This window comes from Carassius auratus, chromosome 23 (assembly GCF_003368295.1).
Source record: "Carassius auratus strain Wakin chromosome 23, ASM336829v1, whole genome shotgun sequence".
Classification (NCBI taxonomy): Eukaryota; Metazoa; Chordata; class Actinopteri; order Cypriniformes; family Cyprinidae; genus Carassius; species Carassius auratus.
The window spans coordinates 5,880,513-5,896,498 of record NC_039265.1 but is presented as its reverse complement, the minus strand read 5'-3'; the positions used below and the strand labels follow the sequence as shown (position 1 = coordinate 5,896,498).

The following is a 15,986-nucleotide window of genomic DNA, read 5'->3' as shown; positions in this document are numbered from 1 at the left end:
AAAATGCATTCATGCTGTGTTCAAATAAACCACTCCAGCCAGATTCTATTACAGATCATAATTGCTGCTAGCATTTGACCAGAGGCATGGCATGAAATGGTTCAACAGCATCCACTTAAAGAGAGATTAGTCACATAAAAAAAGAGTGCATGAATGACGAATCAAGCATTCGGCACACTAAATCCGAGACCGGTACTGACATAAATCGGAATAATCCTCAACAGGAATCTTAAAGCAGTATCAGACCAAAACAACACTAATTATATTGCATTTTGCTTTTTAAAAAGACACCGTGACTGCACAATACGATTCCTCGCAGGAACCAATAACTCACAGATTTTTTCTCCGGAGTGCTACCAGACGAGGCTCCAGAGAGACGTTTCTCTCTGTGGACCAGTTTGCTGTTGGGCTCACGCAGCGCTCTTTTCAGCTCATTGATGCTGGCCTGATGTTTCTGCAACACATCCTCTGGTTTATCCAGGAACTGCTATAAAACAAACAGGTCAATCGGTAGAACCACTTACCTTCAGAAATTACTTAAGTAAGGGCTTTCTGGAGAGCACAGCTGTTTACAAATGTTTATCTAACCGTGGTAAGTACATAATAAGTTGCAAATGCAAACACCAGGCACATATTCTGTTCTTGAAATACATGAATAAGCATGTTGAAATAAAACAATAAACCAATATAAATAAAGAGATCAGTTCCATCACTTCAGACTGTAGATCCTTCTTTTTCAAGAGAACATTTTAGACACAACATCATTTTAGTCTTATACTCTTAACATGCTGTGATGGCTACAGATCACGACAAACATCTGTATATATGATTTGAGCCCTCTTCTTTATGAATCACTACATTGTCAACATTTAAGACAACAAAGCAGCACATAAAACATGAAACATGCTGGTGTTGGTAACAGATGTCAGATGAACTGCCCTCTTGGCTCAGTTTTCTGTTACTTCCTCTAGAAAACAATTACAGAAAGAAAGAGAAACTGCAACACGTGTAGTTACAGAGAGTGACAGCTCAGGCAGTACCTCCTGTTTAGGACGGGGGGCCAAGTCCTGGTCCGACTGGGATAAAGGGGTGGTGGGGGAAGGAGGATGGTGGTGCAAGCCAAGGAACGGAGGCGGAGGCAAAGTGAGGTAGTGGAGACAGAGAGGCAGAGCATGGTTGAATTCATAAAGCAGGCAGCCAAACAGAGAGAGCTACTCTCATACAGACGTTGATGTCAGCCATGGAAGTACACAGAGTGGAAGAGGTTGTGTCACTCTGCTTGTCGTAGTCACATTGAGCAACATGGCATACTGTATCAAGTACAGTGACACAAATCTCCTGAGCTTTCCTTCATCATACATGTCTTATGAGGTGCAGACTGGCATGTTCTGGAAATTATCTGTGAGCATGGATAAACGATACACAAATGATATTTTTAATCTTTGCAAAACCTTTCCAGCACAAATCAATACATGGGCTGTTGTGCATGTAGTCTGAGTCAACATGGTGCTAAGACAAGACTAATCTGGCAGTATGGCAAAACCTCAACTCTGTTTCTGAAGAATGTCCCTGAGCTCCTCCCTACTTAAGAAAGAGTTTGTTCAAGTGTGCCTTCGATTTACGAAAACAGATGGATAAAAGTGGGTTTTATTCATTAAAAATATTGCACTTTGTTCACAAAAAGTGCAAAGTTTCAGCCAAATTCACAACAGATGCCTACATGCATAGATATGTTCCTTAAATCAAGTGCTTGATTTTAAAACACATATTGCACATATAGCATATATTACCGAATGAAACGAGGAAAAACACTGGAATGTGGAGAAGTTGTAAATCTGTCCCTTTTTAAGTGTTATTTGTAAGCATAAGTTTTGTTTGTTACTAATTAATACAGCTATTACCTATAATAATCTTAATTAATATAAAGTTAGTTACTTTGCATTATTGCATAAACTACTGGTAAGTGTTTTTGAAAGCCAGTATCCTAAAACAAAGCCCAAATAGTTATTTTCTGCACTAGTACAGCCTGGGCAATAAAAAAGGAAAGTAATGAAACTACATTTTACAATTTGACATAGGATTAAAGCATTTTCTGGAATAATGTGCACTGATGAATGGCATACAGTAGGACCAGGAATGTGTATTAAGGAAATACAGTATCAGCAGTGAATTCATATTGCCGGACAAAAAAACTAAGCCAATCAAAGTACATTATCTATCACAGTTCTCCTTTAAATACTTGAGAAATAACCATTATATGATCCAGTTATGAACAATAGTCTCATCTGGATCTCAAGAAAACCCATAAAGGCTGGAAAATTAGATGATCTGCCATGTGGCTAACAACATAGCAATCATGTTGCTATTTTTTCGAGGCACTCTAAAGCCATGCTAGCAGTGTGTATGCAGATTTAGAGTGCAACTGAGACAACGCCAGACAGACAATTAGACACACAGATAGATAAATCACACTAAAAATACCTCCGTCTTAGAGTCTACAGGAGAACTTGCCTCCTCCCTCTGTCCGCGAGAAGATGAAGAAAGAAGCGATAGTTAATAGGACAGCAGTGAAGGGTTAGAAGCAGGGAGAACAGTGCAGAATCTGGATTAAACGTGTAGAGGCAGATTTGTAGAGAGGTTGGAAAGTTAAATTCAGAAGGTATGTCAACAAAACAGGCAGGCATAGAAATATATTTCATATTAAGTCAGATGCAGAGAGGAAAGGCAAAGTCTGGAAAAGGTTTTGGAGTGGGAGACTGTTTTAATCAGACGGGATGGCAAGGGTAGAGTTAGTTAAAATGTGTTTGGTATTCTTGCAACTAGTTGTTTAAATCTGCTCAGTAGAACAGTTACATATTGCAACCCGTAACGTAAAGATGGTATAAACCCCAACCTGCTTCTTTTCAGTAGAATGCTTATTAGAAAACTAAATGAAGAAGCCGAGACTAAACACTGCTGTGTGCACCGAACCTTGAGCTCCACAGTCTTAGATGGAGTGGAGTCCCTTTCAAGTCGCTGGTCTTCAGCTTGTTCGTGATCTTGGTCCAGGTCCTGATCCAGACTGGGCTCCAGGTAGTCCTGGTCCAGCTCATCTCTGGGAAGGCTATGCACAGGCTCGCTGGAGGTGTGCTGAGAGAGTCGGTCCATAGTGTCCCCTAAAGCAGACTCTGAAACAGAAGAAACAAATTGTGTAGGGTAAGAAAGATGTGGTAGCCTATTCCTCCACTGTCACCTTCAAATCTAAAAATAAGGTAGATGAAATGACAAATACAGTATACAGTATGGTCCAAAAGGTTAAAGTGTGGTCAGTTTGTGAAGAACAGAACATTTGTTTTGAACTTGAGCATGAGTAAAACCTGCATGGGAAACTATTTCACCTCCACAGGAAACTCATAAATCTTTTTGAAATAACACAGACCACAAATCTAGAATTCAGGGCCATCTAGGACAAATCTGATTTAAAACTGTAAATAAACTAACTTTTCTTGTCCTATTTCTTTTCCATGTTCTTCTTTCCATTGAAGCAACAGATGTTCTTTGAATCATTCTCAAATATGTGGAATTCATGCAGTTTGAGGGCTGCTGTTATTAAAGCAAAAGGGAGACAAATCAAATGTTTATTTGTTTATTAGCATGTTTATTCTTCAATTCAGTGCTTCACTCCAGCTGTTTATAATTTGCAGTGTAAAGTCTGTATTAAATATTAAACCTGCAATTCTAGTAGCATTTTTTATTATTATTAAGACTTCCAGATCCCACTGTAGTAAACACAAATTTACCTTACAAGCATTGTGAACAGAGAATATTAACAGGAGAATGTGAAAGCTTTCACTTTTTGAAGTCGCAGTTTTGAAAGAATAACATTTTACATTATAGGTTTGCAAAATTGTTTATCAAAACTATTAAAGAGGTGCTAACTGAAGTATGATTTGGGCAATTAATGTATTTTGTGATGGTGTCAGATAGTTCCTTACCTCCATCTATACTGCGGGACAGCAGGTACCTCCTACTAATTGATCGTTCAAATTGAGGAGCTGGCCTGTCAATCAAAGCACTGGCTTGGCGAGTCTGGGCTTGGGTCCGCCCACTGTAGCGAAACTTTGAGCCAATCACAAGAAAACCTTTGGGAGGAGGCTCAGGAGAGACCAACCTGCAGGAGAAAAAAAAAACAGAAATGGTGCAAGAAGAAAATGTGACCAAATGTGACAGAATGAGAGTGGATTGAACATTATAATTGATAAAGCCCAAGTGAAGTGTGTCAGCACTTTTTAATAGAGTGGTGCAGGTATGACGATTTTCCTGTGAGGTTTTATAATGGGTTTTTTCAATTTATGAGTAAAATAAAGCCTGTGGTAAACATAACTTCTGAGGCATACCTACACAACTCTATGAACAGATTTGAAATCATACCAGAAACTCCAAGACAAACATTAAGACTAGATTAAAACTAGACTCATAAAGGCCAAGACCTGTTGGTCCAACAATTAAGTTTTAATGTAATAGAATTTAAAAAGAATATATATTCTTTATTTGGTTTTAAATACATTAAAATATCAATTGGAAATTAGCTAAATATATAAAATGGTTAATAAATGGTTTTCAGATTTATACCATGGCACTAGATAATGAAACGTACAATAGAAGGTTAACGCCCACATTTTGAGACTCCAACTCTGCTAATGGGAGCACTAAGAAACAAACAATACCAAGACCAAAACATTCGCACATTTAAAAAAGATTAATTGTGCCTAGTTTTGTGGCAGAAGTTGTAGGACGGTGAGCGCCTACCTGAAGAATGTGTGATGTTCAATGCAGACCTTCCACAAGCGCTTAGAGGCACGGTGGTTGGGCAGCTTGAAGCCAATGGTGCTCTCGAATTGCTCGTACTGGGTGTGCAGGGGAGTGTGGGCATGTGATGGGGAGGAAGTGGGGGGTGTGAAGGGAAAACAGAGTGATAACGTGTTACTTGACAGGAGATTTGACGAGGTGTAAAATCTGTGTGCTGCTACAGCTCAAATCAACCGACAGGGCACCATTCTGCACGCTTTCATTTATCCAAACAGAACGTAACCAGAATTTCTAAAGAATGCTGCAGAGAAACTGCATAAGAATCAGAGTAAATATTAATATCTAAAAGCTCAAAGTGCACAGAATGGAGCCTGTTGTGTTGATAAGATGCAGAACAGTGAGGCATCTCGAATAAAGGCATTAAGATATTGTTTAACATTCATATCTGACCCTCGCACATAGCGAGCATATTCAAAGAAATGCTATGCTTTTGTGCTAAACAAAGACGAGAATCCCACTGTGAGAGGAAAATCAAAGAAATAACCCCATAACTGCAGACTGCAGAAATCCTTAACACTTGATAAAGACCTCTGCAACTTGTTTTGCTTGCTTTCTTCCCTCTCTCTGGATGGAATTCTCTCCTCGCCCCTTCTCTAATCATTTTCTGCTTCTCTCTGTCTCTGTGCCCACTAGGCAAAAAAAAAAAAAAATTCACAGCTCAGCCCAATGTTTTAAAACCCTCCTCATCCATTCTGCACTCAGCAAGCTAACAAGCACTAAAGAGCAGAACCTCAAACAATATAACTAGTGTTTGTTGAGACATAATTAAAGGCATTTTTAAACGCATTAGCAATGCACTTAAAAATATTCTGTTTCTTTGTCCAAAACAGTGGAAGAACTCCTACATTGGTTTTCACAGCACTGGGTAATTTGAAAGCCTGAATAGTGATTTCAAACACTCAAAAAAACATCTCATTCTTTTCTAATAAAACCACATCATGTAGATTATCCGCCCTTTTCTCGCCCACAGCATTAGTCTCAGTACGGCATCCTTATCTAGCTAATGCTTCAACATGCATCTACGAGCGAAATCTAACAAGAAAAACCTGGAAAATCTCAAAAGACCTTTTTCTCTACCTCTCCAGGTCGGATTTTGATGTAGAAGTTGCTTCTCTTGTAAGATATTTTGAGGATCTTGGGCCAGGCGAATCGGTTGATACGCAGCCGGTCTCTATAGATCAAGAGGCCACTGGCACACACCCCCAGCATGATGTCAATGCCTTCAGAGTCCTTTAAAACACACACAGATACATTCAGACGCTCAGGTTTTCAGTCGCATTTTCAAATGTTCAACTTTCAAACCAGGGGTGATTCTAGGATTTTATCCTGAGGGGTCTAAGCATGTATAATTGCATAATTGGATCACAGGTCTTTTCTAATGGGATTCTACACCACTGGGAAAACATTGTTAAATCCAAAAAATTAAATACAAATAACTGTATAATCATGCAAATTACGGTGGCAAAAGTAAATCTACTTTCAAAATATATATTTTTTTTTTGACCCATTTGCAAAGGGTGCGTTCAATCAACATGTAAGGCATTTTGGTGCAAATTCATATTACTTAATAATAAACTAATATAGATCCAATTTTCAACCTGGATAGAGACGTGGGGATTTGATGAGAAAAACAAGAGATTGTTTGAGTGATTGAGTGATTTCAGTGATTAACGGAATATATTGTAAATTAAATCGGGAGAACAGACCACATATGAGCAGTATACATTGCCCTTTTTCATACTATTACTTCGTAATGCAAAGCGAAAAAGAAAAGAAAAGAATGCAGCAACTGAAAATAATTCTTGCATATTACATATATATTCATATTCTTGTTATAACATGTCACTTTAAAATACCAAGTGTTGCGTTATACTCATGATGGAAACATGAAGGAAAATCAACAGATTTGATATGATTAGTTTCAGTCTTTTTGAATGGTAATTCCCCAAACCGAAGTGCTACCCATAATTCAAAGGAACCAGGAATAAGGTGGATAATGTCTTAAATTGTGGAACAATGAATGAAGCCTTTTAAAGGCCTGCAGAATCCCAGCATTATTTTTATGCGGGGGCTGAGATGTAAAACAGTGGGCTGAAGCTCTCCTAAACAAGGACTAGAATCGCCTATGAACCAAACATACAGTTCATAATATTACGTTCAACGTAGACACTTCTATTCTAAAAAAAAAAATAATCCCATCATACCTTAGCATGATGGAGATCAACGCCATACATGGAGAGTTTCTTGGCGTTTTCCAGGAAGTTGATTTCAGCCTCTGCAGGACTCATGCCCCTGATCATAGGTCATCATTGTATTAATAAATAAACATATGTTGCAGTATTTTTTATTATTTGATCGTTGTACTGCTTGTTATCAGTATCTATAATTACTAGAGCTATCAATTCAGTGTGTTTATTTAGTGTAATTTAATATTTTGTGTATATTTATCATTATTAAGTGATAAAAAAAATGAGTGCGATTAATCATGCCCCATGATCCATAAATAAATTTTGCATTAAGGAATTTTTCTTACCGTCAGAGAAATTTAAATTTGGTATTTTGAGCCCAGATAGGACAGACTGACATACTGAACTGGTCCAGGATATAAAACTAATAACGATTCTAAAGTCTATTTAAAGCTTTTATCCTCTGGCATAATAATGTTATCTTAATTTGGGGGACTTGCTCAGAAAACTCGGATAAATTAGGATTAATTGAATTAATCAGCATATCATGTAATTAATATGACTCAAAATCTGAATTAATTGACAGCTCTGGTAATCACTGCTCCCAATGCGGGTCAGCTGGTCTCACCTGTAGTTGCGGTGCAGCTCCATCACCCTCTCCTCCAGCTCACGGGTCTGATTGGGGGCGAAGCGGAACTCACTGATGTAGTCTGGCCCGTGTTCCTCTGGGTCATAGTCTCCCAGCTCAGCCTGAATGGCGTACGAGCCAAGCAGAGCATGGGTGACGAATGAACAGGGCAAACGACCTGACAGTATGTCCTCCCTCAGCTGCAGACACAGGTAATACCTGCCCAACCAAAGTTAGTAAATCAACTAAAATTACATTGCTAATTAAATAGAATATATATATATATATATATATATATATATATATATATATATATATATATGATCAATTAAACCAAACAGAATACAATTTTGATTACAATTTTGATTAATGTTGTTTTCATGCAACATGTCCATGTTATGCTAAAGGGGCAATCAATCTGAAGCAACTCAATGGCTACCGTCAACTGTTTGATTGCCAGTATACTTCAAAATATCTTATTTTGTGTTCAACAGCTGAAAGAATAATCCACACAGGTTTGAAACAAGTCGAGGGTGATGACAACTGTAATTTTGGGGAGAACGATCTCTTTGATATGCAGATGACAGCCCTGGTTCCATTCCCTCAAATAGTTTCACTACCAAAACATCACCACCAGCCGGCATGGCAACACCGGCTCAACCAATGGCATTCATTGGTTTGGTTTGCTGACCAGTGCCAGACAGTGAGAGTGTTTGACAAACTTATTTGTAAACAGTCTTGACGTCTGATGACGGTAGTGACATAGAAATTACACATTTCAGCTTTAAAACGTTTGAACAACGCACTCACCGTGTGATGTCTTCAATCAGCTGAGACGGATCGGGAGGATAGAATTTGACAGCAAAGGAGAAATGCCAGGGACCCACTAAAAACAATCAGACATAGACTCACTTTCATCAGATTCAAGCAACCAGGGTTACAAAGCCCAAGTGTCTTATTTACCAACACTTACCGCGGATTTGTTTCTTGATTTCTTTCGAAGGATCCAGCCAATTCTAAAAGAAAGAACAAAATTCCTCTATCAGCCAGGACACATTGATAAGCAAATGCTGCAGTTTCAGCAGTGTCTCCTCCACGGCAGGAGCAGTCACCTCATACATATTCTTTAAAATGGTCAGTACATTAATATTCTGCAGCCACAGGAGCACTTAAAGAGTAGATAAATGCCATCTCCAGCACACTGCAATCCAGTAAGGTCACCCAAAGCCTGGTGACACACGAAAACGTTTAATGTCAGCTCACCTCGGTCCAGAGGAGATGAGAAGCACTGCCTTATTCACATCTCACAGTACCAGCTTTCATAAATGCCACCGATACATGTAAAATATAGGACCGGGAGTGAAATTGTCTCAGAAATCGCTTTAATTTGCTGTACAGACAAGTCACACCAAAGATATTTGCACTGAAAGCCTGGTTATTTTTATCTGCCCACCAGGCTTGCAAATGTCTTCATACTTTAACATAAATCTTCTCCATTACATTTGATAAATGGTCAATTTTCTGTTTCTGGATCTGTTACTGTCTTTACAAGTGTTTCTAACAAACCCTGAGCTCTCCGCAGGTCTCACTTCCCATGCTTGACACATGTGGCTTTCAGACCGAAATCATTCACCTTTCAAACTGCAGATTTGTTGGCCCGGGAACAATCCCGCTGATCATAGCAGCAGGCAAAGGAGCCTCAGCTGGGAAAAAGAGCTAAGTGGAACTAGACTGGGACAGCTGTGGTGGTGCAAGCAGGGTCCTTATGGTTAAACTAGGACTGGGGAGATCCTCAAAGCATTTCCATCAGTCAAACCCTACCTCCAACAGTCCCAATCACAAGGACGCAGAGCCCCATGATCTCAACTCAATTATGTGTATGTGTATATTGGGAGGTCATTGTAGTGCATGGGAATAGATGGAAAACACAAGGATGCTCTTGTTAACAGAGCAAAATACCTGTTTCCTACTTACAAATGAAGAAAACATAAGGATGCTTTTGGATGTTCGCATTTAAAGTTAACCAAGTGAGCAATTGATAAAATAAACTATAGCAGTTGCCCTTATTTTGCAACATGGAAGTAATCTGTTTTCTTCGGACATTTGAGACTTCATTTGTTAGCTCTCTAGGTAAATAACTAGAATAATAACAAAGTGCAGGAAACCAGAAAGATTATATGTACTACACATCAGTGCCTACAACTAGTGTTCCTGTAGCTCAATTGGTAGAGCATTGCTTTATCAAGTGCAAGGTTGGGGGTTCGATTACCTGGGAACACATGATAGCTAAAAATTGATAGCCTGAATGCACTGTAAGTTGCTTTGGATAAAAGCGTCTGCTAAATGCATAAATTTAATTAAATTTAATTTAAACAACATGTACAACAATGATAATGAATTAAAACTTCTGTAGATGCCAAAGTCTGGAGACAAACTTGTATGAAGTAGTTTAAAAGGCTTTATGTTTTGAAGATGTTAAGAAGTATTTTACATTTTTAAAATAAACTTTGTACATATAGAGATGGTAAGATAAGAATAAACTTTTGTACATATAGATGGTAAGATAAGAATGAGCGTAAGTGGCACCCCTTTCCCTGCGTTTATTTTCCGTTTTTTTAGAAGATTTTGTTTTTCCTGCTTGTTCTGCCGTCTTAGAATGGAGGAACGGGCGAGAGTCAAATCCGCCCTCGCCAGCTCTCTTGAGGGGGAAACCCTTGCAATGCTGTTCCAGATTGGGATGACATTTGATCATCCCACGGAGCTCCCAGACACCACCGACCTCAACTGACAGGAGACATTCATCCGTCTGGAGAGTTTCCGTTCCCGATCCAGAAACCTTCCACCAGCTGGCGGGACCACATCAGCCGTCTGCGTCTCACCACAGTAGGAGGACCATGAAAACAAACTTAAATCATAATTCTATCACTGTCGAAAAATATGTTGTCTAACATTAAATTAGACCAATTTAATTAGCCTATTCTATTGACGTTTGTATGTGAACTCTAAATTAACCCCAACTTTGCTTTAAAAAGCATCGTAAGATCTCCTAACTGAAGGTCACGATCACAAACAGAAATCACTTTCAGAAAGTGGCCACCGCATGTTCCCTTCACTAATTGACTTCTGAAAGGGCCTTTGGAACATCCCTACGAATGGCGTCCCCTTCCCGACATTCCCTTCAAGGGCTCAAAAAAGTAGAATGAATCTGCATTTCGAACGGATCATGTGAATCAATGATTCAGATGTCCATTCATAAAGTGAGTTTACTTCATTCCTGAATAAATCAGTCATTTGAATAAATCAAAAGAAACACTCAAATACATTTACCACCACCTGCTGGAAGTTTTAGTTTCTTAACATGTTTCAGCAAATTGCTAGCATGTTAACATTTTGTTAACATGAACCTACCATGATTTAACATTTTGTTAACATGTTTTATCATGTTTATTTATGTTTTGTTAACATGGACATTACTAACATTTTAGCTGTAAATATGCTATTTTTTACTCATTGCTAATATGCTAAACAATTCTGCCATGATTTTAAATGTTTCTAGCATTGTTTTACATATTGTAATGTTTAAACAAGTTGCTAACATGTTTTTAACATGTTTTTCTATTTTTCTCAATAGTTTTCTTGATGTTGCTAGCATTAACATAGGCCTATTGCAACCATTTCCAGCAAGCTTCTGACATTAGAAATACCAGTTTGCAATATCACACAGCATAGCAACCAGTAAAATAACTGGAAGCAAATGACACACTTAGACTCGTACATTCAAGTTACACAAGGCTCGAATAATAACAAATAAAAAAGTCTCACCAATATGTGCTCTAAGTTAAAGTAATTATAGCAATTATATAAAAAAAATAGTACAATGGGATGACATAAGAGGTGAACTCTGACCTTTTGGCTCTCTGTGTCACTGAAAGTCAGGCCAAAGTAGTCCTTCTCCAAGAGGTTGAGATGTTCACAAACCATATCCAGTAACAACTGTCCTTTACAGAGCTTCTGTATAGACAGAAGAACAAATACAGAGAAAGAGCACAAGAGAAAAAAGACCAATTTAGTATTTGTCAATGCAGAAAATGACACCCTTCTGATTTTAATCAAAGTCAGGAGTGTCTCTAATCTCTTCACTGGCACACAGTATCATTCCCTTGAGAATATGATGATACCTGGGTTTCCATCATGCAATGCAATTGTGTTTTTATGATTTTAAGTTTCAACCAGTAAGATTCTGATTAAATGCAATATTTGTGCTGTACAGGAGGCTCAAAAAGTCCCCAAATATGTGGTGAATAAGCAAGATTTATGCTATAATGTAATAAATCCATGTAATTTCCATCCATTTACTGGGTCAGTGATAAGGTGAAGATTAGCAAGTACAGGTGCATCTCAATAAACTAGAATGCCAGGAGAAGGAAGCATTAAGTGCTCCAAAATTTCTTGGTAAATGGGTGCAGTCACTTTGGTTTTCAAAAACACAATGGACTAACACCAGCAGATGACATTGCACCCCAAATCATCAGACTGTGGAAACTTAACACTGGACTTCAAGCAACTTGGGCAATGAGCTTCTCCACCTTTCTTCCAGACTCTAGGACCTGGGTTTCCAAATGAAATACAAAACTTGCTCTCATCTGAAAAGAGGACTTTGGACCACTAGGCAACAGTCCAGTTCTTCTTCTCCTTAGCCCAGGAAAGACGCCTTTTGTCTGTGGTTCAGAATTGGCTTAACAAGAGGAATACGACAACTGTTACCAAATTCCTTGACACGTCTGTAAGCCTTGACCCCAGCCTCAGCCTCAGTCCATTTCTTGTGAAGTTCACTCAAATTTTTGAATCGATTTTGCTTGACAATCCTCATAAGGCTGCGGTTCTCTCGTTGGTTGTGAATATTTTTCTTCCACACTTCTTCCTTCCACTCAACTTTCTGTTAACATGCTTGGATACAGCACTCTGTGAACAGCCAGCTTCTTTGACAATGAATGTTCGTGGCTAACCCTCCTTGTGAAGGGTGTCAGTGATTGTCTTCTGACAACTGTCAGATCAGCAGTCTTCCCCATGATTGTGTAGCCCAGTGAACCAAACTGAGAGACCATTTTGAAGGCTCAGGAAACCTTTGCTGGTGTTTTGAGTTGATTAGCTGATTAGCATGTCAAATACATAAACTACTTCATTCTGTGTGCACTGAATTTAACAAACTAGTTTCACAATTTGAGTTGAATTACTGAAATAAATTAACTTTTCCACGACATTCTAATTTATTGAGATGAACCTGTAAATCAAGTCAAGTAAAATGTCCCCCGATATGAATTGTTACGAAGCAGTTTTACATGAAAATCATGATGTTGATGTTTAGAATATCTCAATTTCTTGGTGCCTTTCAATAATAATATAGATAATAATATAGTTTCTATTTTTTTATAATGACACAAGAAATCAAGACTGAGATCTGATATAAAGTATGTATCACTTATTGTGAGTTTACAAAGCAAGACTACAATTAATTTTTTTTGAAACAATAGAAACAATCAAGTAATTTAGACGTGTGTGTGTGTATATATAACTTCTATATCCATCTTATTTAAAGAGCAGGGAGATGATATATAAAATAATAATTTGTTTAACAGTCTTAAAGATAAAATAATGAAATAATGAAATCACTTGTCCTTTGTTACATTAAATGCTTCAATGAATACTCAAGAAATGAACACTTACCCGCTGTTTCTAGAAAACCTCAGTCTCATATTCTATATTCATATAATCTTCAGTCATGGCTAAGCATCTGTGTGTCGTTCTGACCACACCCTGTCATTCTGCACAATAGAGTGGCATATGCAACACGCTTGAGACTCGGCTCTGGCATTGCCTTTCTACAGAAACACTGATCACTGGCCGCCCAGGGAGCCCGTTTCCCGCGGCGACAGGGATACAGCTCAGCTGTTTCCATGGCAACAGAGGTGGTGAGGTTTTATGTGTGCAAGTCTGTGTGTGTTTGTGTGTGTGTGTGTGTGTGTCACTTCCCTGGCCTCTCATGGCGGAAACACAAGGTTTTTTTAAGAGGCAGAAGAGAAAGAGAGAGTGGGTGTGCTACCATAAAAAGGCTTCTTAAGTTAGCCATGGAGGCCCTCAATTACACCGGCATATTATATTTGTTTGTAAAGGCAATTTCATACTTTTTCACCCAACATAATGTACTTCAAGACTTCATTTTGATAGATCCCAGGGTGCAGAAATGTACTCCGAGTTCTGACTAACAATAGTAGAGTCCTTGTTGCCATTTGTGATTTGAGCTGGTACAGTATGTTCACAACTTGCTTGTGAAGAGAAATGCTCTGCTGTGTTTATTTAGGGGATAGATTTTTAAAATTGATGATGTGACATAAATGAATTCATATTTAATTCACAGAGAGATTTCTTTTTGCCTTTTGATCAACTCAAGAATAAGCCATTGTTCCAGCGAAGACATCAGATATTTAAAGGAACAGTTCACACATGCTCAACTCAACTTTCTTTCATCTGCGGAACAGAAAAGGAGATATTTAACTACAGTCATGCTCAGAATTGTTCATAGTAAATAAATAAAAAACATTTAATTGAAGTAAAAAAAAGTTAAAAGTGGAGTAAAATCACATTATGAAATATGATGAAATACAAAGGGGAAATACATCATAGCAATAATTACAAATCTGCCTGAAAGAGGATGTGGGTCTATTGTGTCTTAAAGCAAGGTATGGAGGAGAGTTTGAGAAGCTAACAACTCTCCAAGGATCACAGCTGGAGAACTGCAGCTAAGACAATATTGGGGTCAGAAAGCCAGAAAAACATATGAAACAGCATCTACATCAACACATGTTGTTTGGAAGTAAAATCTAGAAAATAAAAACTGAAAACATAAAAGAATATGATTAACTGTGGCCAATGTGTATTAGAGAAAAAAAAATATTTTATAATGAGATTTCCCTCCCATTTTAAATTATTATTCTCCAAAGAAAAAGTAAAATTTCTGTAAATGTTTTAAGTAAAAGATCAAAATGATTAATGATACAGATATATTTTCAGATCTTTCTTTGATCATATTTATCTAAGGTATGATGAATTTTGAGCACACCTTTATCATTTTCCCTAAACATTAAAAGTGAATGGGGACAGGACAGGCTGATGATTGTAATAAATAAACTTCCTATCACAACTGTTACACTAAATTAATATATTAAAGGGATAGTTCACCCAAAAATCTGTCATTTTACTCAGCCTCATGTTGTAGGCTGTATGATTTTCATATCCAAACCTGTATGATTTTCTTTCTTGTGTGGAGTATAGAAGAACAGGCTTCAAAGAAACCTGGTAACCGAACAGTTTCCATTGTAAATACAGAGAAAAAAAAAAGACATTTCTGAAATATCTTCTTTTACGTTCCACAGAAGAACAGAAGTCATACAGGATGAAAAATGTCATTCTTGAACTACACCTATACCTGCAAAACGCCATGTTCTGTAGCTTTCAAGTTTTAATTAAGTAAAAATTGCTTCAGGTTTTTCATTAATTATTCACAAAGAATATGTTTTACAATGAAGAACGAATAAACAAAGATAATAAGAAGCAAATAGCCAATACAAACAATAGAAAAGCAGATATTTGAAACTAGGCAGAAAATCGCAGCAGTAAAATTGTTTTTTAAGCCTAACTTTGCTTTGATTTCGATGATTTGTCCTATTGTCCTAATTGTCTTATATGGAAAAGAGCAGCTTGGGCATTATACCTCCCCTTTTGTGTTCTGTGGAGGAAATAAAGTCTTAAAGAAATTAAATAAATAAAACACATTTTTTAAATCAGCGTGAACTTTAGCCAAGGGTGACAAAGCACAAGCCTGGCATACCCTCCTCTGAAAGGCTGTACTATTATTTACTCCATGGGACCACTAATATGTCCCCATTTTAGATTTCCCATCCTCCTCCCCTTCAGCCAAGCGTAGAAGACTAGAAGTATTGGCGGCCTTTGACCTTTAGACTGGACAGTCTGTCTCTCTCAGTAGGTGTTGCAGCATCAGTAATGGCAAACGGACGGGAGAAGCTACCAGAGAGCCACGAATAACACCCCAGAGGACAGTCCTGTCTGAAAACACCCTGGAAATCCATCAGCCGGCAGACCCCTGGGGCACACAGGCAGACGTGGCACTGATCTCAGAGCAGTATGTGGGGCTCCCTGGAGAGCTACTGGTGTGGGAGGGCTTTTCACCTATCAATGAACCCCCCCCCACCCTGTGCTGTAATTCCCAAAAGCACCGCGGCAGGCAACACGGAGCTGTGAAAATTCCA

At 38.1% G+C, this 15,986-nt stretch overlaps 1 protein-coding gene across 7 annotated transcripts in view; it reads right to left on the bottom strand.

Moving 5' to 3' along the window:
• The window catches only part of LOC113041097 (band 4.1-like protein 1), a 49,090-nt gene that overhangs the window by 9,206 nt on the left and 23,898 nt on the right, over window positions 1-15,986 (bottom strand). For 3 of the 7 annotated variants that reach the window (XM_026199421.1, XM_026199416.1, XM_026199422.1), the window contains exons 4-15: window positions 11,569-11,673; window positions 8,636-8,678; window positions 8,473-8,548; window positions 7,663-7,881; window positions 7,053-7,140; window positions 5,914-6,078; window positions 4,789-4,886; window positions 3,975-4,150; window positions 2,971-3,167; window positions 2,482-2,520; window positions 1,041-1,076; window positions 335-487 (exon numbers count right to left, since the gene is read on the bottom strand). In XM_026199421.1, the coding sequence (XP_026055206.1) occupies window positions 335-487; window positions 1,041-1,076; window positions 2,482-2,520; window positions 2,971-3,167; window positions 3,975-4,150; window positions 4,789-4,886; window positions 5,914-6,078; window positions 7,053-7,140; window positions 7,663-7,881; window positions 8,473-8,548; window positions 8,636-8,678; window positions 11,569-11,673 (1,395 nt within the window). The remainder of the gene's footprint in view (window positions 1-334; window positions 488-1,040; window positions 1,077-2,481; window positions 2,521-2,970; window positions 3,168-3,974; window positions 4,151-4,788; window positions 4,887-5,913; window positions 6,079-7,052; window positions 7,141-7,662; window positions 7,882-8,472; window positions 8,549-8,635; window positions 8,679-11,568; window positions 11,674-15,986) is intronic. The other 4 variants (XM_026199417.1, XM_026199418.1, XM_026199420.1 and 1 more) reach the window with 4 other exon arrangements.